The 25,350-nt window shown below is 64.8% G+C and overlaps 10 protein-coding genes across 10 annotated transcripts; 6 read left to right on the top strand and 4 right to left on the bottom strand.

The window, feature by feature from the left end:
* Positions 1–236: 236 nt before the first annotated feature.
* On the bottom strand, positions 237–2,900 carry GCD6 (translation initiation factor eIF2B catalytic subunit epsilon; the record flags this gene model as incomplete). Its single annotated transcript, XM_076648033.1, has 8 exons — positions 237–955; positions 1,015–1,128; positions 1,195–1,529; positions 1,596–1,909; positions 1,968–2,151; positions 2,208–2,456; positions 2,517–2,641; positions 2,727–2,900. The coding sequence occupies 8 exons, from the start codon at positions 2,898–2,900 to the stop codon at positions 237–239; spliced, it is 2,214 nt and encodes a 737-aa protein (XP_076506542.1).
* A 211-nt stretch (positions 2,901–3,111) lies between these two features.
* Positions 3,112–3,485, top strand: JCM10292_001175 (uncharacterized protein; the record flags this gene model as incomplete). The annotated part of the gene is made up of 2 exons (XM_076648032.1): positions 3,112–3,340; positions 3,406–3,485. 2 exons carry the CDS (start codon positions 3,112–3,114, stop codon positions 3,483–3,485), a joined length of 309 nt encoding a protein of 102 aa, XP_076506541.1.
* A 344-nt stretch (positions 3,486–3,829) lies between these two features.
* On the bottom strand, positions 3,830–4,678 carry JCM10292_001174 (uncharacterized protein; the record flags this gene model as incomplete). Its single annotated transcript, XM_076648031.1, has 2 exons — positions 3,830–4,000; positions 4,625–4,678. The coding sequence occupies 2 exons, from the start codon at positions 4,676–4,678 to the stop codon at positions 3,830–3,832; spliced, it is 225 nt and encodes a 74-aa protein (XP_076506540.1).
* A 340-nt stretch (positions 4,679–5,018) lies between these two features.
* On the bottom strand, positions 5,019–7,577 carry JCM10292_001173 (uncharacterized protein; the record flags this gene model as incomplete). The annotated part of the gene is made up of 1 exon (XM_076648030.1): positions 5,019–7,577. The coding sequence occupies one exon, from the start codon at positions 7,575–7,577 to the stop codon at positions 5,019–5,021; it is 2,559 nt and encodes an 852-aa protein (XP_076506539.1).
* Positions 7,578–8,140: 563 nt separating this feature from the next.
* Positions 8,141–8,758, top strand: JCM10292_001172 (uncharacterized protein; the record flags this gene model as incomplete). Its single annotated transcript, XM_076648029.1, has 2 exons — positions 8,141–8,513; positions 8,577–8,758. The coding sequence occupies 2 exons, from the start codon at positions 8,141–8,143 to the stop codon at positions 8,756–8,758; spliced, it is 555 nt and encodes a 184-aa protein (XP_076506538.1).
* Positions 8,759–9,624: 866 nt separating this feature from the next.
* JCM10292_001171 (uncharacterized protein) lies at positions 9,625–13,980 on the bottom strand (the record flags this gene model as incomplete). The annotated part of the gene is made up of 8 exons (XM_076648028.1): positions 9,625–9,715; positions 9,799–9,857; positions 10,001–10,137; positions 10,234–10,498; positions 10,564–11,010; positions 11,131–11,415; positions 11,484–13,188; positions 13,265–13,980. 8 exons carry the CDS (start codon positions 13,978–13,980, stop codon positions 9,625–9,627), a joined length of 3,705 nt encoding a protein of 1,234 aa, XP_076506537.1.
* Positions 13,981–15,428: 1,448 nt separating this feature from the next.
* Positions 15,429–17,690, top strand: JCM10292_001170 (serine/threonine-protein kinase; the record flags this gene model as incomplete). Its single annotated transcript, XM_076648027.1, has 9 exons — positions 15,429–15,455; positions 15,529–15,606; positions 15,775–15,867; positions 15,937–16,169; positions 16,259–16,386; positions 16,449–16,657; positions 16,741–16,881; positions 16,962–17,098; positions 17,171–17,690. The coding sequence occupies 9 exons, from the start codon at positions 15,429–15,431 to the stop codon at positions 17,688–17,690; spliced, it is 1,566 nt and encodes a 521-aa protein (XP_076506536.1).
* A 665-nt stretch (positions 17,691–18,355) lies between these two features.
* JCM10292_001169 (alpha,alpha-trehalase) lies at positions 18,356–21,900 on the top strand (the record flags this gene model as incomplete). Its single annotated transcript, XM_076648026.1, has 14 exons — positions 18,356–18,589; positions 18,667–18,763; positions 18,825–18,919; positions 18,978–19,052; positions 19,109–19,315; positions 19,405–19,650; positions 19,878–20,818; positions 20,908–21,009; positions 21,068–21,091; positions 21,190–21,203; positions 21,277–21,343; positions 21,428–21,524; positions 21,590–21,630; positions 21,786–21,900. 14 exons carry the CDS (start codon positions 18,356–18,358, stop codon positions 21,898–21,900), a joined length of 2,355 nt encoding a protein of 784 aa, XP_076506535.1.
* Positions 21,901–22,520: 620 nt separating this feature from the next.
* JCM10292_001168 (glutathione peroxidase) lies at positions 22,521–23,410 on the top strand (the record flags this gene model as incomplete). The annotated part of the gene is made up of 6 exons (XM_076648025.1): positions 22,521–22,589; positions 22,652–22,733; positions 22,859–23,079; positions 23,142–23,159; positions 23,243–23,260; positions 23,327–23,410. 6 exons carry the CDS (start codon positions 22,521–22,523, stop codon positions 23,408–23,410), a joined length of 492 nt encoding a protein of 163 aa, XP_076506534.1.
* A 322-nt stretch (positions 23,411–23,732) lies between these two features.
* JCM10292_001167 (uncharacterized protein) lies at positions 23,733–25,253 on the top strand (the record flags this gene model as incomplete). The annotated part of the gene is made up of 6 exons (XM_076648024.1): positions 23,733–24,051; positions 24,107–24,465; positions 24,521–24,730; positions 24,792–24,868; positions 24,927–25,048; positions 25,105–25,253. The coding sequence occupies 6 exons, from the start codon at positions 23,733–23,735 to the stop codon at positions 25,251–25,253; spliced, it is 1,236 nt and encodes a 411-aa protein (XP_076506533.1).
* Between the last annotated feature and the right edge of the window lie 97 nt (positions 25,254–25,350).

Raw genomic sequence — 25,350 nt, 5'->3', positions numbered from 1 at the left:
CGAGCGAGCGAAGTCCTGCCAGCACGCAGCCCGCGCCTCGCCCGGCCCTCACTCTCCTCGCCCTCTCCGCCCTCTGTGGGCCGCCTGGACCCGCTCGAGACCCTTGCTACACTCTCACACGAACACTGGAAGCATCCACTCGAAGCCGAGCTGAGGGCGGAAAATCTCCCCTCCCCTCGAGGCCACACCCACCGCGAGTCTGCCTCATCATGCAAATGCAATGCAGCCACTCCCGGCTATTCCTCGTCGTCGCTGTCCTCGTCATCCTCGTCCTCGTCGTCATCCTCGTCCTCCTGGATCGCCTCGAGGAACGGCCGACTCGCGCCCCACAGCTTCTTGCCCTCGTCGCCCGCCGTCGCGCGCGCCTTGGCGCTCTTGTACCACGCAAACACGCCCTCGTCGCTCACGACGTCGGTCTCGTAGAACCCCTTGAGCACGCGCAGCCAGAACCGCGCGTCGCCCGCGCCCTCGGTCGCGACAAACTCCTGCGCGACCAGCAGGCAGTCGACCATGGCGTCCTCCTGCTCGCCCGTCAGGTTGGCGACGAGCCCGCCCCACCGCGCGAGGACGGCGCCGGCGCCCGCCGCGCCGCCGCACCGCCGCAGGACGTACGGCACGACGACGCGCCGCACCTCGCCCAGGTCGACGTTGCTCGCCATCCGCAGCGTCTTGAGCTCGATCGCCGCATTGTCGACCGTGTGGCTCTCGGCAAAGGACCGGTCGAGCGAGTGCAGGCACTCGGTCACAAACTCGCTCTGCTTCGACGACGCCTTGGACGTCGACACCTCGGGCTGCAGCGCGTCGAGGCCCGCAATCGTCGGCAGCTCCGAGTCCGTCAGGCCCTCTTCATCCGTCATGCTCGCACCCGTGTCGAGCGACGTTGTCGAGCCGTTGCGTGACAGGCTCGAAAGCGACGACGACGACGACGAGAGGTGCAGGTTGCCCAGCTTGTGGCCTGAGACCCAATGACATGTCAGCCAAGCCTGCGTCTGCCCACAGCAAGATTGCACGCACCAAGACGAGTGACGCTGAGGTTGCGCGGGTCGAGCGCGTCTTCGTCGTCGCTGTCCTCATCGTCCGCGCCCAACTCCTCGGCAGGCCAGAAGTAGCCCGTCCCGCCCTCGCCGACTGCAATATCGGGGATGTCAGCTTGCTGACTTCGTGTGACATGTGCAACACGGAGGAAAGACGCACGCGTTGACTCGCCGACTGCGACCTCGCCGTCGTAGGGCTCGAGCGAGACCCGCGCCCCGACAATCTTTGCGCCCGGTCCGAGCACAACGCCCGCCGCGACGAGGCTGCCTCCCTCGACGACCGCGCCAGGCGCGAGCACGGCGCCCTCGCCGACGATGCTGTCGCGCACGACGCACCCGTCGCCGAGCTTTGCGCCGGCAAAGACGTACGCGTTCGAGAGGGCGCACGACGAGCCCGTCGCGACGCTCGCCCCGAGGACAGAGTGCGTGATGAATGTGTTGGGCCCGATCGCGCTCGCCGTGCCGACGAGCGACGTCGACGAGATCTTGCACGTGCTGCCGGGCAGGCGCGCGACAGGTCAGGTTCTGCGGCACGAAGGCAGGCGTGAAGGGGGAGCTCACCGGGAGAGGTCGACGTCCTTGCCGTAGTAGACGCGCGCGCGGCGCTGCTCGTACCGCCCCGAGCGGTCGGGCATGTTCTCGTCGGGCGCGAGCGGGTACGCCTTTCGCGCGAGGATGGCGCGGCTCACGGCGTCGTACGACTTGGTGTTGGTCACCGCGCCGGCCCACGCGGGCGCGCGCACGGACGACGACGGGTCCGAGTCGAGGATCGTGCAGCAGATCGTCTTGCCGAGCAGGTCGGACGTGAGGAGGCCGTTGACAAAGTCGGGGTAGAAGAACTGGTAGTCAAAGTTCTCGGTGAAGAGAGGCGCGACCTGCACGGCAATTTGGATGAGCGAGACTCATGAGAAGGAAGGAGGAGAGGGCGCGGACCTCGACGCTGCAGATGACGGCGCCGACCGCTTCGAGGTCCGAGCGGATGTGCACCTCCTTGCCGCCGCCGAGCGCTTCACGCGGGACAGTGAAAGTGCGCAGCTTGGGGAAGAGCGGTGACTGCTCGTAGTGCATGAGCTGGGCGTCCGAGGTGAGCGTGTGCACGGCAAAAGTCGAGTGCGTCCTGCAAGATCAAGCGCGTGAGCCTGGCTCGCCGAGGCCGTCGGGATACAGACGCACTTGGTCGCGATGGGCTTGACGATGCAGCTCATCGACAGGCTCGGGTCCTTTTGCCGGCGCGCGCCGAACTCCTGCACCTTCTGCTTAAGATCGACGTTGCCGAGAAAGCCGGCCTGCACGACGAGGTAGTCGGTTGGGGCGAGGATCTGCAGCCCATCCACCTCGCGCATGACATCTCCGGGCGTGAGGGCCTTGGTTGGGCGGACAACGATGGTCAAATCGGAGCCAGGCGCTTGGAAAGACGAGGATCTGCGGACACAACGGGTCAACCGCCGCCGGTCAAGTGTGACGGGGACTTGTGTCACGTACGCCAGCCATTGTCGGACTTCTTCTACGCCGTCACGAACGAAAAGGAAGGCCTGCTCGACGCCGGAAGCAGACAGCGACTCGAGAGTCCAGGCGAGGAGGGGGATATTGAGCAGCGGAACAAGGCACTGCAAGTCGAGAGCGTCAGGACGTGCTCACGCGCGTGTGCACAGCTCCAGGAGAGCTCTGCAGGCCCAGAAGAGCGGAACGGACCCAGGGACGCTGCTCGCCGCCGACGTCGAGGTCGTCGAACTCTTCGTCGTCGGTGCGCTTGCGGCGCACGAGCGGGCCCCAGCGCTCGTCCTCGCCCCAGCCGTCGCAGAGCACGATCGCCTGGAACGGGTGCTCGGTCTTGGTGTCCTCCTTGGACAATCCTCCCTTGGACATGATGGGAGCGTGCTGCAGCGACGACGGCTCGTGCTGGTCTGAAAAGCGGCTGAGCTGGTCTTTGAGCTCGTGTGCACTGAGTGTGCGAGTCTCAGTGCTGCACGAGCGAGTGCCGGCGAGCAGTCGATGTTCGCGAAGTCAAGGTGTTCGCGGCTTTCCTTACGCTCCCTCACTCTGCCTCGCCGTCCTTCTGGCTGTGCGAGCTGCGAGCATGTCCAACCTAATCCCTTCGACGCTGCGCGCCCCGCCTGCCCAACTGGCGCCCTCTAGCGACGCTTCTTTGTCGCCCGTTCTCCCTCAAGCCGTCTACACCGACTGCCAGACGTGCCGCGTCACCGGGACCCTCACCTTCTCCGCCGTCGGCCTCTACGCCCTCACCGTCTCGCGCGCGACCGCCAAGACGCGCGCAGGGAAGGGCGCGGCCAGCTTGATGGGTCTCGGTGCGCCTCCCTGCCTCTCGGTCTCGCGAAGGAGGGCTGTCGCTGATCTGGACCGGTCCCTGCAGGCTTCTTGGCTGTCGCAGCTGCGCGATGGACCGCCTACACGCCTCCGCCCTCTGTGGACGAAGCTGCACACCCCGCTTGAGCGGACTCGTCAACCTGCGGCCGCGTCACCTTGCGGCACGACACCAAATCAGAACGGCTCGATCGAGTCAAGTGTGATCTCGCCAGGACACTCCGCTTGCCGCCGCGTCAAGCGATCGATCATGCGGCGCGATGGCGACTTGGCGATGCAGTTGCTGCAGTCGTGCATTCCCACCAACATCTCACTCAAGCGCCAGCTCTGGATCAGACGCACCCTCGCCGATTGATCATATAGTAGTGTGCCTCAGGAGAGCAGAATACGAGTCCATGTTGCATTCAGACAAAGAGAGGGGAGGATTCCTGAGCAGGGGCAATTGACGCCACGGCCACGACCATGGACGGGTCTCAGTACCGACCCGCCGCTGCTGCCGAGGTTGTAGGGAGCTCGCCGTAGATGACAGCGCGCCGGCCTGGACCGAAGCGCGAGAGATGGGCGAGGCTGTTCGCGTCGGAAGCTCCTCCCTTCTTGAACGGGTTCCACTTCTGAAATTTCTTCTTCTTGGGCGGTTCCTCGGCCTGCGAACGCGCGATAGCAATGTCAATGCGTTACCCCTTAGGTCTGGCCCCGAAAAGGCAGCCGCACCAGGGGCAAGCCCACCACTCCTGCCCGATGATCCTGCGTGGCTTTGAGCCGCTGCTGGCGTTCCTTCAGTACCTCCTGCTTGTGATGCTCCTCTTCTTCTTCGCGCCGATCTCTGTCAACGTCCGGCGCATCAGCAGATGGCCTGCTCAGCCTGACAATGAGGTCCATGCACCTGATTGTCAGGTCGAGGGGGTAGGTGTCGCTGTCCACGCTCAACCTCCGGTTCTCTGAGTAGAGGCACGACAATGAGAAGCGCGCGTCGAGAGCGCATGGCGGAAGTGTGCACACCTCGCTTGTGCCGCGCGTCTTGTTCCGCCCGAAAGCGTCGCTCCTGCTCCTGCTGCTTCTCGAGTTCTGCGGGCTCGTAACGAGTGAATTGTGGGCTTCTTGTCGCCGGCGGCGCAAGCCTGAGAACGAGAATGCACACCTTGCCGCCCTTGCCGCTTTGCTTCCGCCTCTTGCTTACGCTGGACGGCTGCTTTTACGGCGGAGTCCCGCTCCGGCTGGAGAAAGCGACATCAGCTCTGCGTGCATGTCGAGCGAAGACGTCGGCGCACCAGCGGCTCGTCCGGCGGCGGGAACATGCTGTACTTCCCCTTTTTGTCCGCCATCCTGCTTGTGCACGCGGTGGCGGCGAAAGGAGGTGCGAGCAAGCACGTGGAGGAAGCAGAGAGCAGAGAAGACAGCGTGCCAGTTCGCGCTGTGAAGAGACCGATCCACCGGACTTTCCACGGGAGGGCCTGTCCGCAGACAGGAGTCTTGAGTGTCGGCCAAGGAGACACGAACCCTGACCTCCTGGGTTTCGGAAGATGTTGGGCAAGACCGGTGAAGCAGCAATGCAAGCGTCTCACTCATGCGCAGATCGAGCGCGAAGTCGAGCTGGCAAGCAAAGCCGAGCTGGCGAGACTTTTGATGATACGAACATTGCCCCTCGGGTACGGAGTACGCACATCACGCCTCCTCTACTGCGCTCTGGGATACTGGCTCCTCCGCAGAAGCAGACGAAGGCGCTGGAGGCGCCGACTCGCCAACCAGGTACGGGGCGTCCTTTTCGTCGCCGGCGTCGGCATCGACGGTCGGGACCGAGAAGTCGACGGGCTTGACGTCGCCATTCGTCAGCGCGGCGGACGTGGGCACGGGCGAGGCAACCAGTTCGTCAGGCGCAGTGTCGACGGCGGTTGCGGTCGACTCGAGCACCGGCAATTCGGTGGGCGCAGCGGAAGGCGCGCCATTCTCCTTCGCCGCGCCCTCGTCCGCCGACGCATCAGCGACCTCGACAAACTCGCGCCCCTCGATGCGCGCGACGAGCATCTCGCACCTGCGCATCGCTTTGCGGAGGCTCTCCTCGCGCCGGTCCGCCTCGGCCGGCCGGCGGTCGCTCGTGCTCAGCTCGGCGTACACGCCCTGGTCGAGCGCGCCCTCGCACCAGGGCACGACGGTGCGGCCGAACCACGCGATGGCCGCGGCGACGACGCGCTTTTCGTCGTCGCGCTCGCGCAAGAGCTGCTTCTCGTCCGAAGTGAGGTCCTCGGCGCCTGCGCCGTCGAAAGAGCCGTTGTTGGGCAGCGGAGTCGCGTTGAGCGAAGCGAGCCACGCGTCGGTGAAGGCGGCGAGGACCTGCGCGGCGCGGTCGATCTCGACGGCTTGCGCGCGGCGGAGCGGGAGGTAGAGCGAGACGGGCGGGATGAGGCGGAGCGAGTTGAGCGCGGTAGCGTGCGCATTGAGGAAGCGGGCGACGGGAGGAAGAAGTGCGAGTGAAGGGGACGGCTGGTGATGCCATGTGGGCGAATTGGCGGTAGTGGGCGGGTTGGGGAGAGGCGTGGCGAGCAGCGACGAGACGCCCTCTGGTGCGACGAGCCAGTCCGCGAGCGGCACACGTCCACTGCGTCGCGCTTTGGCCGCCGTCGTGCCCATACCGCCCGAATTCTCCCACCCGTCGCGCCACTCTTTCTCCCACTTGCGCCCCGCGACCTCCCACTCGGCGGCGACGATGCGACCGATGCGCAGCTCGATGCGCTCGCGCAGCTGGATCCACTCGCGGAAGTCGAGGCCGTACCGCGCGAACGATTGCGAGCAGTACGTGAGCTGGGTGAGCAAGGACGAAAGCGAGGCGGTCGAGTTGAGCCCGGCGATGGCGTGCGAGAGGACCGACGCGAGCGAGGCGAGCGAGGTCGAGAGGAAGAGGTGGAGAGGTGCGGATGGCGAGAGCGAATGCGCGGGCAGGTCGGGGTGTATGGCATCGTTCTTGCCTGCGGACCCTTGGGTCCCGTTGAGCGACGACGCCGTGAGGAACACCTCGGCGTACATGCTGACCGTCTCGCCGACGACCTCGCGCCACACCTCGATCCAGCGCTTGGTCCAGCGCGTGCGCTCCTCGTTCTCCTCGACCGTGACATTCGCGTCCTGCAGCGCGAGCGGGAGCTCGGCGCCGCCGAGGTGGATCCCGCTCGCTGCCATCTGCGCCTCGACGCTGTCCAGCTCGCCGCGCAGGCATCGCCAGCGTGCGACGAGGAAGACGACCCGGAGCGCATCCTCGTCCAGCTCCTTGCGCTTGCCCTCGCCCTTGAGCGCGGCATGCGTCTCAGTGGCGCCGATCCCGCGCTCGGCGATGCGGCGAAGGGTCGCGATGCCGCGGACGGCGCCGGGGAGCTTCAGCGATCGCTGCAGGAGGCTCTCGAGCACGCGGGCGCGCAGGCTCAGGAGCGCGACGCCGACCTCGCTGCGCACGCGCGCGACGAGCGCGAGCGCGCCGCTGCCTTCGCCGTCCGGCTCGGCCGAAGCGACGTTCCTCAACCGTCGGTGCAGCTCCTCGAGGCGCACGGCGACGTCGATCGCCTCGGTCCAGTGGCCTGCGCGCACGCAGGCGTCGACGACGCTCGGCGCCTCGAAGAGTTCTTCGACGTCCTCGATGCGTTCGCGCACGCGCGCCATGCGTTCTCGCTTCTCGCGCACGGCGTGCACGCGCGACTCGAAGGACGAGGCGGCGGCTTCGAGGGCCGAGGTCGAGTCGAGGAGGGCGGACAGATTGTCGGAGAGGGTCGCAAAGGACGCCGAGATGGATTGCGCGGCGGTGTACGAGAGGAGGAAAGACGAGTAGCGGGTGTAGGCGAGCGACGACAGGTCGTTGTCGAGCGAAGTCGAGAGGGACGAGAGGGAAGTGGGGAGCGCTTCGAGGGCGGACAGAGGTTGCGCGAGGAGCGAAGCGAGGTAGTCTGGCGCGGCCGGGTGGTTCAATAGCGCTGCCGGCGCCATTTGCAGTGCGAAGGGCGCCTGCGCAGGCTGCTTGAGCGCGGAAGGGCGAGCGGGAGGGGCCGAGAGGGACGACGAGCGGGCGGCGAGCGACTCGGCGGTTGAAAGTAGCAGCGATGCGAGCGTCGGGGTTGCTTCTGCGTCACCTTGCCCCGCGGAAGCGCCCAGCAGCTCCATCTGGCTCGGATCAGGCGCAGGTGCCATCGTCGACGCGTCGAGTGAAGCCGACGACGTCGACGCGACGGCGGCTGGTGCGTCCATTTGGCTGCCTGTGGCAGTGTGTGTGAGCTCAAGGCGCACATGCGTCCGCTCGGCCTTCCGTAGAGCGGGCTAGGGGACGGACCCGGAGTTGACCTCGTCGTCGGCACGTCGAGGGGTCGCTTGCAACGAGCGGTAAAGCCGCAGGACGAGGTGGGCAGCAATCTAGAGCACGGTACAAGCCCCGTGCGACCCTGAAGCACTACGGCCGAGCAACCTGGCGAAGGCGTCTCTGTCTCGTTCGCGGCTGTCGTCGTCGCTTCCCTTCCGTCTTTTGGCTCGGTTGTCTCCTGCGCTTGTCCGCTTACACGCACTCGTCTGCCCAGCCTGCCCGCTGTCTCTTTCGACTGCTAGCTGCCCTCTACCCCGTGCCCTGCGCCGTCTCGTCGGTTTCTGCCAACCCAGTCCATCGCGCCGCCAGCCTGTGACGATCCTCACAGCAGTGCTGCAGACCACGCCGCGATCCTTCTGTTTAGACCAGCCAGCCTCCGCGCGGGCGTTCGAGAGTCCATCTCGGCACCGCTCTGTCGCTTCCTCGCGCGTCGAACGCTTAAGCAGCGATCAGAATGCCTCCCGGTCCGCTGCCGGCCCTACAGCTCAGTCGTTGCGATCCCTTGACCATTCCGCGCTACCTCGCCGGGCCGCACTTCGTTGTTGGTCCTCCCCCTTCCCCGCATGTGGCGGATGCGCCGCCGCCTCCCTACTTCGATGCGCCGCAGTGGGACGTCGGCTTGGAGCTGCACTATCAGCTGTTCGACAGAAGTGTTTGGGTCATCCTCGCCTGTGACGACGTCCTCGACCGGATCGCATGGGAGCGGGTGGACGCGGTTCTCGCTTCGGCCGACACGCAATGGCGCAGTGTTCAACAGAAGGAGGAGTACGTCGAGCGTTGGCGCTTGCTTGGGCAGCGGCGCATCGAGCGATGGCAGCGTCTGCTTGGTGCGTGCCCTCTCGCGACAGTGGTCGGCGCCGCGTCGCTCACGTTCCTTTCCGTGCACACAGCTCTGCATTGCGCGCGAGAAGCTTTCCTCGCAATCCAACGCCGTATCCGGCCCGGCCTGTCCGAATGCGAGCTTTCGGCGACGATCCCGCCGGCAAACGCCGCTTTCGACAAGGCGCCGTGCGCTCCAATCCAATCAGGTCCGTCTTCCGTCGACTACCTGTCGCTGTGCAAACTCAAGTGACCTGTGCGCAGTCTGGCCATTGCCCGTGCGACCGAAACGCCGTTACAAATCGCCTCCGCTGTTCGCCAGCGCCCATTTGCCTGGTTTCGACCCGGCTCCTTACGTCGTGGCGGATACACGTGTCCTTGCCAGCCCTCCGCCTTTCGCCGCACTGAGCCCCGAGGCTCGCACCGTCTCGCAGATGCCCCACAGCGAGACCCGACTCATCCATCGAGGAGAACACCTGCGCGAGCGGGGACGGAGGAGCGAGGCAGCCGCCACTGGCGTGCTTCTCGATAGCGTCTCGTGCAACGCCGGCTCCGGGCACGACATCGAGCGACGCGCAGTGCTTTAGCCCTTGCACCCATTACGCCGCATTGTTCCTGCCCCTTTCTTCTTCTCTCGCCTCGACGTCTCTCTCTCCGTTGTGCACCCTCATCGATCCTGTGCACACCTTCCTCTCCGCCGCCCGACTCCCGACTTTCGCCCCTTCATAGTGAGAACCATGTCTCCTACTTACTTTCCTGTTGTTTGTATCGTACCACGGTTCGTTCCGTCGGTGTTCTGATGTCCTACCCGCTCGCCGCCAGCGAGAGTCCAGTCCGAAGCGACGCTCGCAGAAAGACGACCACGGCTGTAAAGTTAAAGTAGTGCGTTTGTCCGTTATTGAAGTCTGCTGCATTGCTGGTCGTCTCAATTCTGTTCCTCGCTTCCGACCAACCGTTCAACCGTTCTCGCAGGAACCCTAAACGTGTAAACTGCTTTGCTGTTTGCTAGAATGCGCTAGGATGAGAAGGGGGGCGATACGGGATACTGCTACAGCCGCGTCGAGCGGACCTCCACACTCTCTCTCCCTCGTTCTTCTATGATGTCCACTCTGGTTCTCCTCACCGCGACGACTCCTCGCGCGGCATGAGCACATGTGCCAGCGCGTCCACCTTGTCCGCAATGGGCTGGCCGGCAAAGGCGTGGCGGATCCTGCAAGGCGGGTCGGGAAGAGAGGAGTAAGCGTTTGTGTTCCGGTCGTGGCCAAGTCGGCATGAAACGGCGCGAGAACGTACACTTCGCCGACGTTCTCGACGTAAGCAATCTCGAGGCCCTCCTTGACTGACGCGGGAACCTGCGAAGAGCGGAAGCGAGTCAGAGAGGAACAGGAGGGTCAGGGAAGGCGGGCTGTCGCAGAGCCAACGCGAGAAGGAGATCGCGGGAAGGCGGGCTGTCGCAGAGCCAACGCGAGAAGGAGATCGCGGGAAGGTCGCGTACGTTGTGCTCAATGTCAGGCTTGCACGCAAGGGGCGCCAGGACCTTCTTGATGCCCGAACGGTGTGCCGAAGTGAGCTTCTCCCGGAGTCCTCCGACGGGCAGAACCTGGCCGGCAAGCGTCATCTCGCCCGTCATGGCTGCGATTCGAGGGGGGCACAAGTCAGTACGACTCGCGAGAGCAGCGAGGGAAGATCGGCACGGCCGTCACGGGAAGAGGCGAGCCGAGGACGCACCCAGCTCCGCAGAAACGCCTTGCTTGCTGAATAGCGACACGAAAGCCGTGAGGATTGCGATACCAGCCGACGGGCCATCCTTTCCAATGGCACCCTCTGGCATGTGAAGGTGAATCGCGCGCTTTTCCAGAATGTCGACGTCCGGATCCGATGTCAGGCCGAGTTCAAAGGCGTGCGAGCGCAGGAAGGCGAGCGCGATCTTGGCCGACTCCTGGATCACGTCGCCGAGCTTGCCAGTCAAGGTGATACCCGAACCAGGCATAGACTGCGGGGATGCGGGAGTCAGCGCTTGAGAAGAGGCGAGACGAAGGGAAAGGTGTGGAGACGAACCGTCACTTCAATCGGCATGGTCGCACCTGACCCGTTGCCGAGGTACCCGAGACCTGTGCTGACACCGACGGGCCCGGTCGTCGTGTAGAGGCGGTCCTTCTGGTACAATGGCGGGCCAACATAGTCGAGAAGGTTGTCGGCGGTGATGCGGACGTGAACATCCGACGGCACCTCGAGCGGCTGCCGCACGCTCGTCGTCGTCTTGCGCTCCTCTGTGGTCACGCCCGAGTCGGGCGTCGCGGCGGTTGACGGGGAGGCAGTCGAGGCGGGGACCGAGTCGCCGTCCTGCTTTTCGACCGATTCCTCCGCAGGCGACTCCTCCTTGACCGGTTCCTTCGCGTCTTTTGCTGCTACTGATGCTGCCGGCTCGACCGCCTTCGCTGCCGCCTCGGAGAGCGCCGGCTCACCGATGTCCTGGACGATCTTGAGCGCCGCCTTACGGAAGACCTGCGGGCGGGTGCAGAGGATGCGCGCGACGACAAGTTCAAGAACGTGTAGGAAAGTGAGGAGGAGACAATCAGCGAGGTGTTCGAGAGAGACGGGGATCCGACATTCTGCGGGACGAACCTTCTCAATCTGCTGCTTGAGCCGACGCACGCCCGACTCGCGGCAGTAGTAGCGAATGAGCGCAGCGACGGCGTCGTCCTGGAGCTCGACGTCGGCGTTCTTGAGGCCGGCGCCGTCCTTTGCCTGCGGCGCGAGGTACTTGCTCGCGATCGCGGCCTTCTCCTCGGTAATGTAGCCCGAGACTTCGAGCACCTCCATGCGGTCGAGCAAGGGGGCGGGGATCGTGTCGAGCGTGTTGGCCGTGCAGACAAAGAGGACGCGAGAGAGGTCGACGGGAACGTCGAGCTGCAGAAGGAACCGAGTCAGCCTGACAATGCCGGCACGGTACGCGACAGGCAGCACGCAGGACGAACGTAGTGGTCGAGGAACTGAGCGTTCTGTTCCGGGTCGAGCATCTCGAGGAGCGCGCTCGACGGGTCGCCATTGTGGCCGCGGCCAATCTTGTCGACCTCGTCGATGAGCACGAGCGGGTTCTCGGTCTGGACCTTCTTCATCGCCTGGATGATCTTGCCCGGCATGGCGCCGACGTACGTGCGGCGGTGGCCCTTGATCTCGGCCACGTCCGACAGGCCGCCGACCGAGAAGCGGAAGAACTGGCGGTCGAGCGCGCGCGCGATCGACTTGCCGATCGAAGTCTTGCCGACACCGGGAGGGCCGACAAAGCACAGGATCTTGCCCTCGACGGTTCCGCGGAGCTTGCCGACGGCGAGGAACTCGAGGATGCGGTCCTTGACGTCCTTGAGGCCGTAGTGGTCCTCGTCGAGCACCTCGACCGCGTGCTTGAGGTCGAAGTTCTCGGCCGTGTGGCGTCCCCAGGGAACCGACGTGAGCCAGTCGAGGTAGTTGCGCGTGACGTTGAACTCGCTTGCGGCGGGCTCGAGGCCCTGGAGCTTGTTGAGCTCCTCGTCGAACACTTGCCGGACAGCTTCAGGCATCAAGAGCTGCTTGGCCTTGTCGGTGAACTTTTCGACGAGCTTGTCCTTGCCGTCCGACTCGAGGCCAAGCTCCTTCTTGATGCCCTTGAGCTGCTCGTGCAAGTAGAACTCGCGCTGCCGCTTGGCGATCTTGGACTCTACGTCCTTCGAGATCTTGTTCTGGAGCTGCGCGTTCATGAGCTCCTTCTTGAGCACGAGCAGCGCCTTCTGCAGGCGGTCCTCGAGCACCATCGACTCGAGCACCTCCTGCAGCTCGTTGACCTCGCCCGACGAGACGGCCGCCGCAAAGTCGGCGAGCTTCTCGGGCTCCTCAAAGACGTTGCCGGCCGACTGGCTCATCGAAAAGTTGGCAATCTGGTCGCGGAAGAGCGGGTTGAGCGTCGCAATCTCCTTGAAGACGGCAATGATCTCGCCCGCGATCGCGCGGACCATCTGCGACTTTTTGTCGTACCGCTCCATCTCGACGTTCGAGACGTTGACGATCGACACGGCGTAGTCGTGCAGGTACGCCGTCTGGAACGGCTGCGACGACTCCTCCGCCGCCGCATCGGCCGCGCCGCGCTGCTGCTGCTGCATGACTTCGCCGTCGCGGTCGACGACGACGTCGGGCGCGGGCGCGGCCTCGGCACTGGCCTGCTGCAGCGGCGCGTCGCCGACGAAAGCCGGGTCCTCGGGGCGCTTGGCCTCGGTGCCCGTCGCCTGATCGATCGGCGTCGGCGATTGCGCGGGCTCGCTCTCGGTAGCAGCCGGGGCAGACGAGTTCTCCGCGGCGCTCTCCGGCGTGAGGGGCGAGTCGCCGACGAAAGCGGGCTCTTCGGGGCGCTGCGGGCCGTCGATATGCGGGCGGTGCTCGTCGACGTCCGAATGCGCTTCGGGGTGCGAGATGTGCTCTGCGGCGCCAGACTCGGCGGGAGAGGGCGAGGCAGTGGCGACGTCGGGGATGGGGAGGAGCTCGTCGATGCGGATGCGGCGGTGCGGGTACAGGACGGCAGTGAGGCCCGGCTCTTCGGCCTTGTCCTTCGAGTTGGGGTCGTTTGACGACGGAGAAGGAGTGTTGGCGGGGAAGGTTGAGGTGATCTGCGCAAAGACGCCGACCGGGTGGACAGAGTTGAAGTCGGTGATGCTGTGCGACAGGAGACACAGGAATCAGTCTCTTGCCAAGCATAACGGGATCTTGGACAGGTCGAATGCTGACGCACACGTCGCGGTCGTCGTTCTCGTCCTTGAGAAGGAACGCGCCGATGTACGGCTGCCCGCGCTTGATCGACTCCTTGATCGCCTTGATCACGTTGGGGTCGCGGATGACGACGGCCTTGTAGAAGCCGGGGAAGAGCGGACGGCGGGTGATGGGGAGGGCCATGACCTGCGGGTAGACGTCGGGGACGGAGCGCTTTGCGAGCGACGACGACGAGCCGTTGCCGTCGCCGCCGTCGTTTGCGCCCGCCGCGCCCTCGCCTCCTTCTGCCGCCGCTCCACCGCCGAGCCCCGCCGCAGGCGCAGACGAGCCGGGCGAGCGCAGGGTGCCGTTGCGCGATGGCTCTGGCTCGCCGGGCACGTCGGGTCTCCGGATCGGGACCTTGCCCTCGTCTGCGCCGTCGCCCTCGCCGCCCTCGCCGCCGTCGTGGTCCTCCTGGCGGAGACTGAAGCGGGGCTTGCGGATCGCGGCGGGGAGGGACGGGTGCAGGAGGGCGCGGGTGGAGGTCGCGAAGGTGCGGCGGCCGCTCAGGCTGGAAGGCGCGGTGCAAGCGTCGAGGGTGAGCTGGCTCGTCGAGGCGAAGGGCGCGGCGGTCGCCGAGCGCGGAGCGGCGGTGGCGGGTGCGGCGGACGAGCGGAAGCGCGAGAGGGAGGAGCGGGCGGAGGCCGGTGTGCGCGACGCCGAGAGGGCTGCGCGGGATCGCACCGAGGCTGGCAGCATGCTCGTCTGCAGCTCTGGAGTGCTCGATTCGCAAAGGAAGGCGTGCGCGAGAGTGGCGGCGAGGTGCGGTGGCTTCCGTCAGCTTCGGGCGCGGGGCAAGCGCGATGCGGGCGGGGTGAGCGCACTGGGTGGGTCGAGTGTGAGTGTGCGAGTCTGTCTGGCGCTCTCCTGGTGCTCGCTGCACTCGGGAGCGAGAGCGTCGGCGGCCAACTTGTCCTCGTCTGGTCGCGCCTCGACGTCGCTCTCGCCCCGCCCACACCCGCCAGCTCGGCCGGAAGTGCAGCTGGGCACTTGCGCGAGTTGCTGCTGCTTGCTCGAGGAAGCTGCTCAACTTCGCTCGGCTCTCCACGACGCTCTTGTCGCTCCCGATGCACACGACTCGTCATCGCTCTCGGAGTGGCACTGCACACCGTCGGCTGCTTGCCTGGGCCTGAATTGCGCATGATCACTTGCCTTGGAAAATGAGGTCTTGGCATGCACGGCTGCTGTCGACTTGCTGCCGCACGTAGCATGCTGCTGCTCCCTCCGCGGTTCCGCCCGCTATCATTGGCACCACTTGTGTCGCTGCCGACCCACAAGTCCGGCTATATCATCGGAGCGAGTCATGCTCACCGCTGGACGACAACTGGCTCATTCGATGCGCACCTTCCTGGCGTCCCAGAGTGCGTTATCGGGATTCTTCCGCCGCGCTGTCCAGCACACGCTCTTGCTCGCTACCCTGGGGCTCGGCGTGACTTGAGCCGCAATGGACGGTGGGCTGCGCGCCTTCGAAAACTTCACGATGTGCCGCTCCGGTCGCAACCCGGTCGTCTGCCTCGACTTGGTCTCGTTACCCGCCGTCTCGGCTCGCAGTGATTCTGTCGCCGTGCAAACAGCCTGAGAAGCTGGAAGGCACATGACACGTGGCCCTATGTGCGCCAGTACCCTGCATCTCGGACACAGGTAGCGTCGTGGTTCGCAAGCGACGTGTGGGCAAGTCCGGCTTCGCTCGACGTCTCCCGCACTCTCTGCCTTCAATTGTGCCTCCTGCGATACGTAATACAGCTACTTCAGGTGTGCGCAAAGCGATCGAGAGGGGAAAAGGTGAGACTTGGATTTCATCTGGCCTCGAGAAGGGCGGAGAGGGACGAGGCCATTGTCCGCGTGTCGGCGCTCGCCGTGGGTCCTGCGAGCGAGTGTGCAGCGAGTGACAGAGTGCTACACAGCAGCTCCCTGCCCGCCAGACCCGCTGCACTGCTCTGCGTGTCCCGCTTTGGCCGCCCAGCTCTCCCCCCGCCTCGATCTCGCCTCCTCCTCATCGCCCGCCCGCCAGCACCGCCCCGCGCACCGCCAGAGCTCGGCGCTGCCCAGGGTCTCGCACGACATTACAGGCGCTTCCAGCCTAGCCCAAAGCGGACGAGCGAGCGGACATCGCCCACTCGCCCCCTCCCCACTGCCTCATCGGCCCCATGGGCGCTCTCTGCTGCAAGCCAGAGGTGCGTGCCCACTCCACTCGCTTTCGGGACTTCTCGAGATTCGGTTGCTGACGCTGTACCGCTGCCCGGGCAGGAGGTCGACTTCGAGGGTCCCGTCGACCTCTGGCACTTCTATCTCCTGCGGTCCGTCGGCAAGGGCGCATTCGGTAAGGTGCGTACTGCGAGCGACGTCCCTCCGCATACGCTGGACTCGAGTCGGCGGGCTCGACGAGCGAGGCTCGACCAGCCGAGCTCGACGGCTCGTGCACGCATACACGCCTGCAAGAGGCTGGCGCTCGACAGCACGTAGGCTGACTGCTTCCGTTCTCTACGAACGCAGGTCCGAGTCGTGCAGCACAAAAAGACAAAAGCGTTGTATGCGCTCAAGTACATCAACAAGGCGCGGATAGTCAAGCAGCGCGCGGTCAACAACGTGAGCCTTCTTCTTCCGCTCCCGCCTCCTGCCCTCGCGCCTCACGCTGATCCCGCTGCGCGCCCGCAGATCGTGCAAGAGCGGCGACTGCTCGAAGAGATCGACTCGCCCTTCGTGTGCAACCTCCGCTTTGCGTTCCAGGACGACGAGAACCTCTTCATGGTGCTCGACCTCATGCTCGGCGGCGACCTGCGCTTCCACCTCGACCGCCTCGGGTGCATGAAGGAGGAGGTCGTCAAGTTCTATGTTGCCGAGATGGCGCTCGCATTGGGGGACCTGCACAAGCGCGGGATCGTGCACCGGTGCGTCGCATGTGTCGGGCGGGTCCGGCGCGCGAGTCGCGTTTCCTACGAGACTCGTTGCTGATGCTAGCATCCTTTTTCTCGTGCAGTGATATCAAGCCGGACAACATCCTGCTCGACGAGAAGGGCCATGCGCACTTGACCGATTTCAACATCGCTGTCCACTTCACCGAGCGGCGACCACTGACTTCTGTGGCGGGCTCGATGGCCTACATGGGTGCGTTCGCCGTTGCATCTTGCTACGCCCTCGCGTCTCACAGACCTCGCTCGCACCTGCAGCGCCCGAAGTCCTCGCCAAGCGCGGCTACTTTGCGACCGTCGACTGGTGGTCCCTCGGCGTCGTCTGCTACGAGCTCCTGTTCGGCAAGCGGCCGTACCGCGGCAAGACCAACTCGACTCTGACACAGGCCATCCTCAAGGACCATGTCCGCTTTCCGGAGAACGTCGACGAGGTCATCAGCCCGGAGGGGCTGGATTGCATCAAGGGGGTGCGTCGAGACATCCGATCTTATCTGCGTTCTCTGGCAACAAGGCGCACAGTGCTGATGTAGAGATTCTTCGCCACGCACAGCTCCTGCAGCGGGATCCGAAGAAGCGGTTAGGCTGCCCCGGGACCGGCGGCCTCGAGGCGTTCAAGCGGCATCCCTGGTTCCGCGAATACGATTGGGACGTCCTCGAGCGCAAAGAGGCGGTGCCGCCGTTCGAGCCAGATGTGCGTCGCTATCCCTTCCCTTCCGGTTTCTCGCGCTCGCTTCGAGCTGGACTGACGATTGGGTTCTCCGGCGACAACAGTCGAAGAAGGCCAATTTCGACGCGACACACGAGCTCGAAGAGCTGCTCCTGGAGGACAACCCGCTCAAGGCACGAAAACGCAATCCCAACCTCGACCTGTCGGAGCTGTCGGCCGACTACCGCCTCATGGAGCAGCAGTGCGTCCTGCCTTTCCCGCTTCCATTCGCTTCCGTCGTTCTCGGATGCTGACGGAGTCGACGCCCTCACAGCTTCCTCCCGTACGACTACCTGCGACAACCGCGCAAAACGTGGTTCGTCCTCGACGAGGCGGGCACGTCGGCCGCGCAGGGCGTCTCGTCCCCGACCATCACGGGCACGTCCTCGCACGACCCCTCGACCTCGCTGCTGCGCGGCGCCGAGCCCGCCGCGGTGCATGCGGGCGCGGTGCGCATCGACGAGCAGCCCCTCGCGGACGCGGCGAGCGTCGCGAGCGCGTCGGCGCTCGGCGTCGGGGCGGGGCCGAGCGGGGTGAGCGCCGCCGGGAGCGGGAGCGGGCGGGGGACACCCGTCGCGACGGGCGGTGGTGCAGGGTTGCGGCCGGGCACGGCGGAGCGCGCAGAGGCGGGCGAGGCAGCGGGTACCGGGAGGGCGTCGCCGCTGAGGGGGTCGGCGACTCCCGACGCGGGGAGCTACGAGATGCGGGAGCGGGGTACGGAGCCGCAGGTACCGGTGCCGGCGCAGCCGCAGGTGCAGGTGCAGGACGAGGCGAGGCATGGGACGGCGCTGTGACCTCTCGGGTCGGGGTTTTGAGGCCCGCTCACCTCGCGCCGTCTTCGCTCTCGCACTCGTTGTTCGCCCTCATCCTCGCATCACCGTCTGTCTGGTTTATCAGTTGCTTTCTGCCCTGGTGTTTCCCTCGTACTGCTTTGCACCCCGATACCCCTCGCGTGAATGCCTGCTGCCGCCTACCTATCTACTGCTCCTCTTATCGCTCTACTCTACTGTGATCATCAGCCTAGCCGTCATCAGGTACGAGCTCGCCGCGCTCGAAGATGAGACCGGAGGTTTGGGCTTCATCGAGAGAAGTCGGCGAAAGCGGTTCGTTCGTTCGTCGCTTTCGCTCTCGCTCGACTTTTGTTCCTGAGACTCACGCCGCCTAGAGCACACCCTACATGTGAGTAGTGGCTCTCTTACGCCCGGCCCAGCGGCTCGCTCGCGCGACTGCACGAACCCCGGTCTTCTCTCGACGCAGCTCCACACGACCCTCGACGCGCTCTCACGACCAAGGAGCACGCTCTATTGGCTTGACTGCCTTGCGAAAGTGCAGATCAGCGCATCCCGCCGGTCCTGCCACCCGCTCACAGCGTCGCTGCGTTGGTGCACACCACTGACCTCATTCGAATCCCGTCGCTCGCCGCCGCCAACCACGCGCAGACCAACCAGAGAAGCAGCAGATGGCGTCGCCGTCCCCTCCCCGCTCCCAGGACTTCGCCACGATGCCCGTCCCGATCCCGCGCGGTCAGCACGCGGCCGCCGACGACGCCGCCAACGTGCCGCCGGGTTCTGCCATCCTCTCGCAGAGCGAGAGCGACCTCGACGAGCCCGACGCGCGCTACCGCGATCAGGAGGACGCGAGCGTTGTGTACGGTCGCCCGCAGCGCGGTCACAAGACGCGGACCATGAGTGTCGTGCGTTCGCTCTCCTTCCGCGCAAGCTCGCGCTTCGCACCCTCGGGCTTACCGTTACGCGCACATGTCGCATGTAGACGGAAGGCCCGCAGACCATCCTCCGCCAGCGCAGCCTCTTCGGGCCGGAGCAGACTGGCGCGCAAGGACATGGGAGGAGCCGGCGCATGTCGCACGGTGCGCCACAACTCGCCTCGCACCCCTTTGCAATACCCGCGCTGACACTGAGAACACGCAGACGAGACGCACACCAAGACGCGCAAGTTCTTGGTGGATGTCGAGGAGACGATGAAGCTCGTTCTCGAGCAGGAAGACACGGAGGGGAAATTCCAGGTGCATCATCCTCGACACCGTCCGCGCCGCTCGCCAGGGGCTAACGACGCCTTTGCAGATCCACGCCGCCGACAAGGGCCCCAAAGTCTTCTCACTCGGCACGGCCGGCAGTAACGGCTACAACTCGTTTGACGTGCGTCTCGCGGCCCCCTTCCGCCAAGTCGGTTGCTGAGTCTCCCGCACCTGCAGATCCGCGGCACCTACATGCTCTCGAACCTGCTGCAAGAGCTCGCCCTCGCGCGCGACCACGGGCAGAAGCAGATTGTGCTCGACGAGGCGCGCCTGAACGAGAACCCCGTGTCGCGCCTGACGCGCATGATCCGCCACTCGTTCTGGAGCAACCTCACGCGCCGGATCGACGGAGACGGGCTTGAGAAGATCTGCCTGGACCCGAAGGTGCGCGGAGAGTAGTTCTTGTGGCCTCTCGCAGGCCGCTGCGATTGTGCCTCGAGTAACCTGCCCGTCTAACTCCTACGCCCGTGCAGAACCGCGGTTCTAACCAGTCCCCGCGCATCTACGTCCCCGAAGCCGAGCCAGGCATGCGCAAGTACTACGAGCGGATCGCCGCCGCCAAGCCGCACCTCAAGCTCATTGTCGACACGGTCCCGAAGGACTTCGACGCCAAGTGGGTCAAGGACCACAACGACCGCCCGGGCATCCTCGCGCTGGCAATGAAGGAGCTCCCGCGCGGAGAGGGGCAGGACCCGGACTACCAGGGGATTCCGTTCGTCGTGCCGGGTGCAAGGCGCGTTTCCTATCTTTCCTCTGTGCGAGTATTTCCCTGACATGAGATGCACGCGCAGGTTTAACGAGGTAAGACCACGGAGAGTGATGTGCTTGCGACCTTCTCAGCTGACGCTTCTTTCCGCCTCATCCTCCGTTTTCGCTCGCAGCTCTACAACGTTAGTACAGCTCGCCTCGCACAGCTCTGACGGAACGCTCACCTCTGCGCAAACAGTGGGACAGCTACTTCGTTTCACTCGGTCTCCTCGCCGACGGCTACATCGAGCTTGCCAAGTCGGTCGCCGATCACTTCCTGTTCGAGATCCGGCACTACCGCAAGATCCTCAACGGCAACCGCTCGTACTACCTCTGCCGCTCCCAGCCGCCCTTCCTCACCGACCTCGCGCTGCAAGTCTACGCGCAGCTCGATCCCGAAACGGCCGACGAGAACAAGGCGTGGCTCAAGCGGGCGGTGCAGGGCGCAATCGAGGAGTACCACATCGTCTGGCAGGACGAGCGCCGCCTCGACCCGGTGACGGGCCTCTCGCGCTACCGCCCCGATGGGCTCGGCGTCCCGCCAGAGACGGAGGCGTCGCACTTCACCGCCGTCCTGCAGCCGTACGCCGAGAAGCACGGCGTGTCCGTCAACGAGTTTATCGAGATGTATGACGACGGCGAGGTGCAGGAGCCCGAGCTGGATGCCTACTTCCTGCACGACCGCGGCGTGCGCGAGTCGGGACACGACACAACGTACCGCCTTGAGAAGAAGTGCGCCGACCTCGCCACGGTCGACCTGTGCTCGCTCCTGTTCAAGTACGAGGTCGACATCGCGACCATTATTCACGACCACTTTGGCGGCGAGCTCGAGCTCGACCACGAGTTTACGCTCACGCCCTTCCCCTTCGGCACCGAGGTGCCCTACACGCCGACGGACCCTTCGCTGCCGGACCTTTCGCAGCCGCGCTCGTCGACGGCGCAGAAGCAGACGTCGGCCGAGTGGTTCGCGCGCGCCGCGCGGCGCAAGGAGCTCGCGGACCACTACTTGTGGCACGACGGGCGCGGGATCTACACCGACTGGAACTGCGCAAAGGGCAAGCAGCAGCTTTACGACTCGGTCACGACGTTCTGGCCTATGTGGTGCGGCATGGCAAGCGAGGCGCAGGCCGAGAAGATCATGTGCGTCGGAGCTTTTCTTCTTGCCTGTCTCTGCGAAGTCGAGATTTTTGCCCCGGGCTAACGGGAAAACGTCCTGCAACGCGCTGCAGGAAGTGCTCGCTGCACAAGTTCGAGATGGCTGGCGGTCTCGTTTCCGGTACCGAGGCGTCGCGTGGCCGCGTCTCCCTCCAGCGCCCGAACCGTCAGTGGGAGTGCGTGCCCGCTTACCTCCACTCTGCAGAACCTACGCTCACAGCTTGCGCTCCACAGCTACCCGGCAGGATGGCCTCCTCAGTAGGTCTCCCGCTGCCTCCTCAGCTTCTCGCAATGATTCTCCGAGCCTTTCGCTGACTTCCGCTACTTTGTCTTCCCCCTTCCTTCCTCGCGAGCAGCCAGATCATGGCCTGTGCGTGTCGATGTCCCTCTTTCCTGGACGACATTCGGTCCTGATTCGTTCCGCCTTCGTCGCTCTCCTGCAGGGGTCGGTCTGCAGAAGTACGGCTACTCGCACGAGGCGCAGCGACTCGCTTACCGCTGGCTGCACATGTGGGTACTGCTTCAAGCACTGCCGGTACCTACGCCTTTACGGTCGCGAAGGCTGACTTCCCGCCACACGCGTACTGCCCACAGGGTCACCACCGGCTTCGTCGAGGCTGGCGGTGCCATTGCCGAGAAGTTCGACGTTGTCGAGGGCACCACCAAGATCGACGCCGAGTACGGCAACCAGGTGCGACTCGCGCATTCGGTCAACTCCCTTTTCGACATCTCTGACTCGCGTGATGGCATTCGCAGGGTACCGAGTTCCACCACGTCCCGCGCGAGGGCTTTGGCTGGTGCGTCTGCACTCTCCTCGCGTCACGTTTCTTGCGAAACGCAGCGGGCATGCACTGGCGACGCTGCTTCGCAATATCCGGCCTGTCGTTCCCTACAGCGATTCTCCTGCTTGCTCGACATTCTAATGACTTGGTGTCGTCTCTGCTGCCTGCAGGACCAATGCCTCGTACCAGGTCGGTCTCAGCATCATCACGCAGTTCCAGCGCCGCGCGCTCGGGGCCCTTACGCCGCCCGATGTCTTCTTCCGCGGCGGCAAGCATACCGCATAAGCATCTTTCGACATTCCGTCGACCCTGTCGCTGTATATAAACCCCCTCTGTCTGCCCATTCCCTCGCATGTGCCGTCCCACTGTGCCGAATCAAACCGCAAAGCCGTTCCTTGTTCCGCATCGTGCGCCATTGCTGGACTTGGCTTTTTGTCAGCGCTGCGAGCGGCTGAGCTGAGCACTCGACCGAGGTGGTTGGGCACAGCGCAGCGGAAGCAGCGCCGCCGTCGCCAGCCCGCGATCGTCGGTCGGCGACCTGGCCGAGTCCGAAGCTGCGTCCGGCCTCCTCGCGTCTTCCATGCTCGCACCGCTCCGCGCTCCTTCCGTTCCCGCCGTGCGCTTGCTCAGACACACTCCGGCACTCTCTGCACCCCGTCTCCAAGTCCAGCCACTTCGCTACGCATCCAGTACGTCCTTCTCTCTCCCCACTCCGCCTCGCTCATCGGACATGCCGCACCCTTCTTCGAGCGCTCTTTCGTCGCTGGGGGTTGCGGGAGTGCCTTTGAGGGATCAGTGGAGGTCGCGGGTGCCTTCGGTCACCGGGTAGCCGCTCATCACGACCGCCGTCAAAGAAGCGCATGTCGAACGACCGCTGATACCTCTCATCGCCTTGCTCTGCAGACATGTCCGCCGCGGCTTCCTTCTACGACCTCGAGGCTGAGAAGCCTAGCGGTGACAAGATCAAGTTCGAAGTCCGTCGCGGCTCTCTCGGCTGGCTTCCGCGTTCTCGCTCATCCCCTTCTCCCGTCTGCAGGACCTCAAGGGCAAGGTCGTGCTGATCGTCAACACGGCCACGCACTGCGGGATGACCCCGCAGTTTACTGCGCTAGAGGAGCGTACGTCCATCCGCTCTTGCAGAAGTCGACGTGTCGTAGAGCGGGACAGCGCCTCCAGGCGTCGGGTCCCGCCTCACAGCTCACTGACTTTCACCTGCCCCTGTCTTCCTTCGGACGCCTGACAGTGCACAAGAAGTACGCGGACAAGGGCCTCGTCGTCCTTGGCTTCCCGTCCGACCAGTTCGGTTCGCAAAACCCGGAGGACGACGCCGGCACGGCCGAGTTCTGCGTCCGCAACCACGGCGTGACATTCCCGCTACTCAAGAAGGGTGACGTCAACGGCGCCAACACGCACCCCGTGTTCAAGCTCCTCAAGTCGGAGGCGAAGGGTCTTCTCGGCGAGCGTGTGCGTCCAGTCCGGTCCTCCAGCGTGTCATTGATGTCCTCGCTCACTGTCTCGTGCTCTAGATCGCGTGGAACTTCACGGTACGATACGCTTCCCGTTGCATCCGCTCGAGACCTCGCCCTAACCTTGCTCTTCTGCTGATCGCCTTCTCCCGCTTCCGCAGAAGTTTCTCGTGGACAAGGTATGCCTCTGTTCCATCCAGCATGCTTGTAGACGTAGACAGTACTGACTGATTGCGTGTTCGCAGAATGGCAAGGTGCTCCACCGTTACGCTCCGATTACCAAGCCGGACGCGATTGCCAAGGACATCGAGAAGGCGCTTGCCGCCTGAACGGTGTTTGCGACCGTTTGACACATCTGTAGACCCTCTAATGAGCTGTCGCGACCTGTAAGACTCCTCGGCTGTCGGATCTTGCAGTCTTGACCATGAGCGGAAGCGTCGTGCCGCGAGTTGTCCTCATTGCGCACATCAGACAGCGCGAGATCTCTTGTTCCTTACCTCACAGCGGCGACATCAGCCCAGCTAGCTGCTCTGGCTATTCGCGCCCGGCCACAGGCTTTCACTCTGGCTCTGCGCCCCCTCTCTCTCTCCTCATCAGCTGCAACACATTGTCCCTCGCCTCCGCCTCGTAGACCGCCTCCAGCTCGCCCGCATGAGCCGCAAGAAGCGCACGACTACCTCTACCCCGCCGACGAACCTTACCGCCTTTCGTCAGGCCGAGCGACTCTGGAAGGACCGCGCTCGTCCCGTCGACCTCTCGCTCGCCTTCGACCCGGACCGGATCATCTGGGACGCCGAGCCTGTCGAGAGCCGGCTCAGGGGCGTCTGCAGCCTCGGGCCGGGTGAGGAAGAGGTGTGTTGGCGTGTCGGGCTGGACGAACTCGCTCCGACCGGGATGGGGCAGAGCAGGTGGAAGGGAAAGGAGCGCGAGGAAGAGGGTGACTACGCCATCGTAATCCCGCGTGTTCCAGGTGCGCTCCTACTCAGCGCTTGAGCCCCGAAACCGAGCTAAGGGTCCGTCCGCAGGCCTCGTCTTCTTCCCGCGAATCCTCCCCGAAGCGCTTCAGCGCGAGCTTGTCGTCGAGACGCTGCAGCATGCGCGCCGGCCGAATCTGACTCAGCTCGACAAGCTGTACGAGCTGCCGGAGGAAGGGCTGTGGGCGGCTTGGCTCGCAGGGAAGGGCAGCCAGGTCGTCCCGCGGACGGAGGAGGCGGCTCCGGGCAGCTCCTCTTGTACACAGCCCGGCATCGAAAAGGCGCTGGAGGGTGCTGCGAGCTCGAACGCCGCTTGCGGCGCCGAGACGCCACAGGACATCGAGCGGAACGTGACTATCGAGGAGCTTCTGCCGAAACTGCGGTGGGCGAACGTTGGCTGGCACTACAATGTACGTTCGAACGTCCGGCTTTTCACAAAGGGTGAACTGACGAACTTGCGAGCAGTGGACGACCAAGCTCTACGAGTTCGAGCGCGGCCACGTCCCGCTCCCTCCGCTCATCCTGCGCTGCTGCCGAGCACTGGGTCGTCTCATGCCCTGGCAGCACGTCTTCGGCGCGAGTGATGTACCACCCGACCAAGTCGCTGGGAAACCCCAGCAGGATTGGCGGAAATGGCGGGACGTGTACGAGCCGGATGCGGGCATCGTTAATTTTGTGCGCTCTTGTTCGCCCGACTTCTCCGCCCGACGCGCCTGACATTTCGCATGCTCTGCAGTATCAAGTCAAGGACAGTCTGACGTCGCACGTCGACCAGGCCGAAGAGGATGCCGTCTCGCCGCTCGTCTCGCTCAGGTACGCTTGCTCCCCCAAGCCTGCTTAAGTTGCCTGTTCACGCGCCGACCTTCCACAGTCTCGGACATGCCTCGGTCTTCCTAGTTGGTGGAACCGACCGAGATGTGCCGCCACTCGCGATCGTGCTGCGGTCCGGCGACGCGCTCCTCATGTCGGGCGAGGGCCGGCGGGTCTTCCACGGTGCGCATTACGCGGTTCCGCTTCGCTTGTTCGCTTTCCTGACTTTCAGACTGCAGGGCTACCTCGTGTACTAGATGGGACGCTACCCGACCACCTCAAAGCAGCACAACCAGACGGGGTGAACGGGATAGACGACTGGAACCCGTATGGCGCGTACCTAGAGCGCGGGGCGCGCATCAACGTCAACGTCCGTAGTGTCTTCTAGACGGCACAATCGATTGCAGCCTTGACCGAGTCCGTCCGAGCAACTCCGCTACTCGCTCGACCTGCGCTTCTGCCGCTCTCGCTTGATCCTCCTCCCT

Source organism: Rhodotorula paludigena, assembly GCF_050403205.1.
Source record: "Rhodotorula paludigena JCM10292 DNA, Rt_paludigena_JCM10292v1_ctg12, whole genome shotgun sequence".
Classification (NCBI taxonomy): domain Eukaryota; kingdom Fungi; phylum Basidiomycota; class Microbotryomycetes; order Sporidiobolales; family Sporidiobolaceae; genus Rhodotorula; species Rhodotorula paludigena.
Note: the sequence above shows the minus strand (reverse complement) of the source record. Positions and strands in the feature narration are given on the sequence as shown.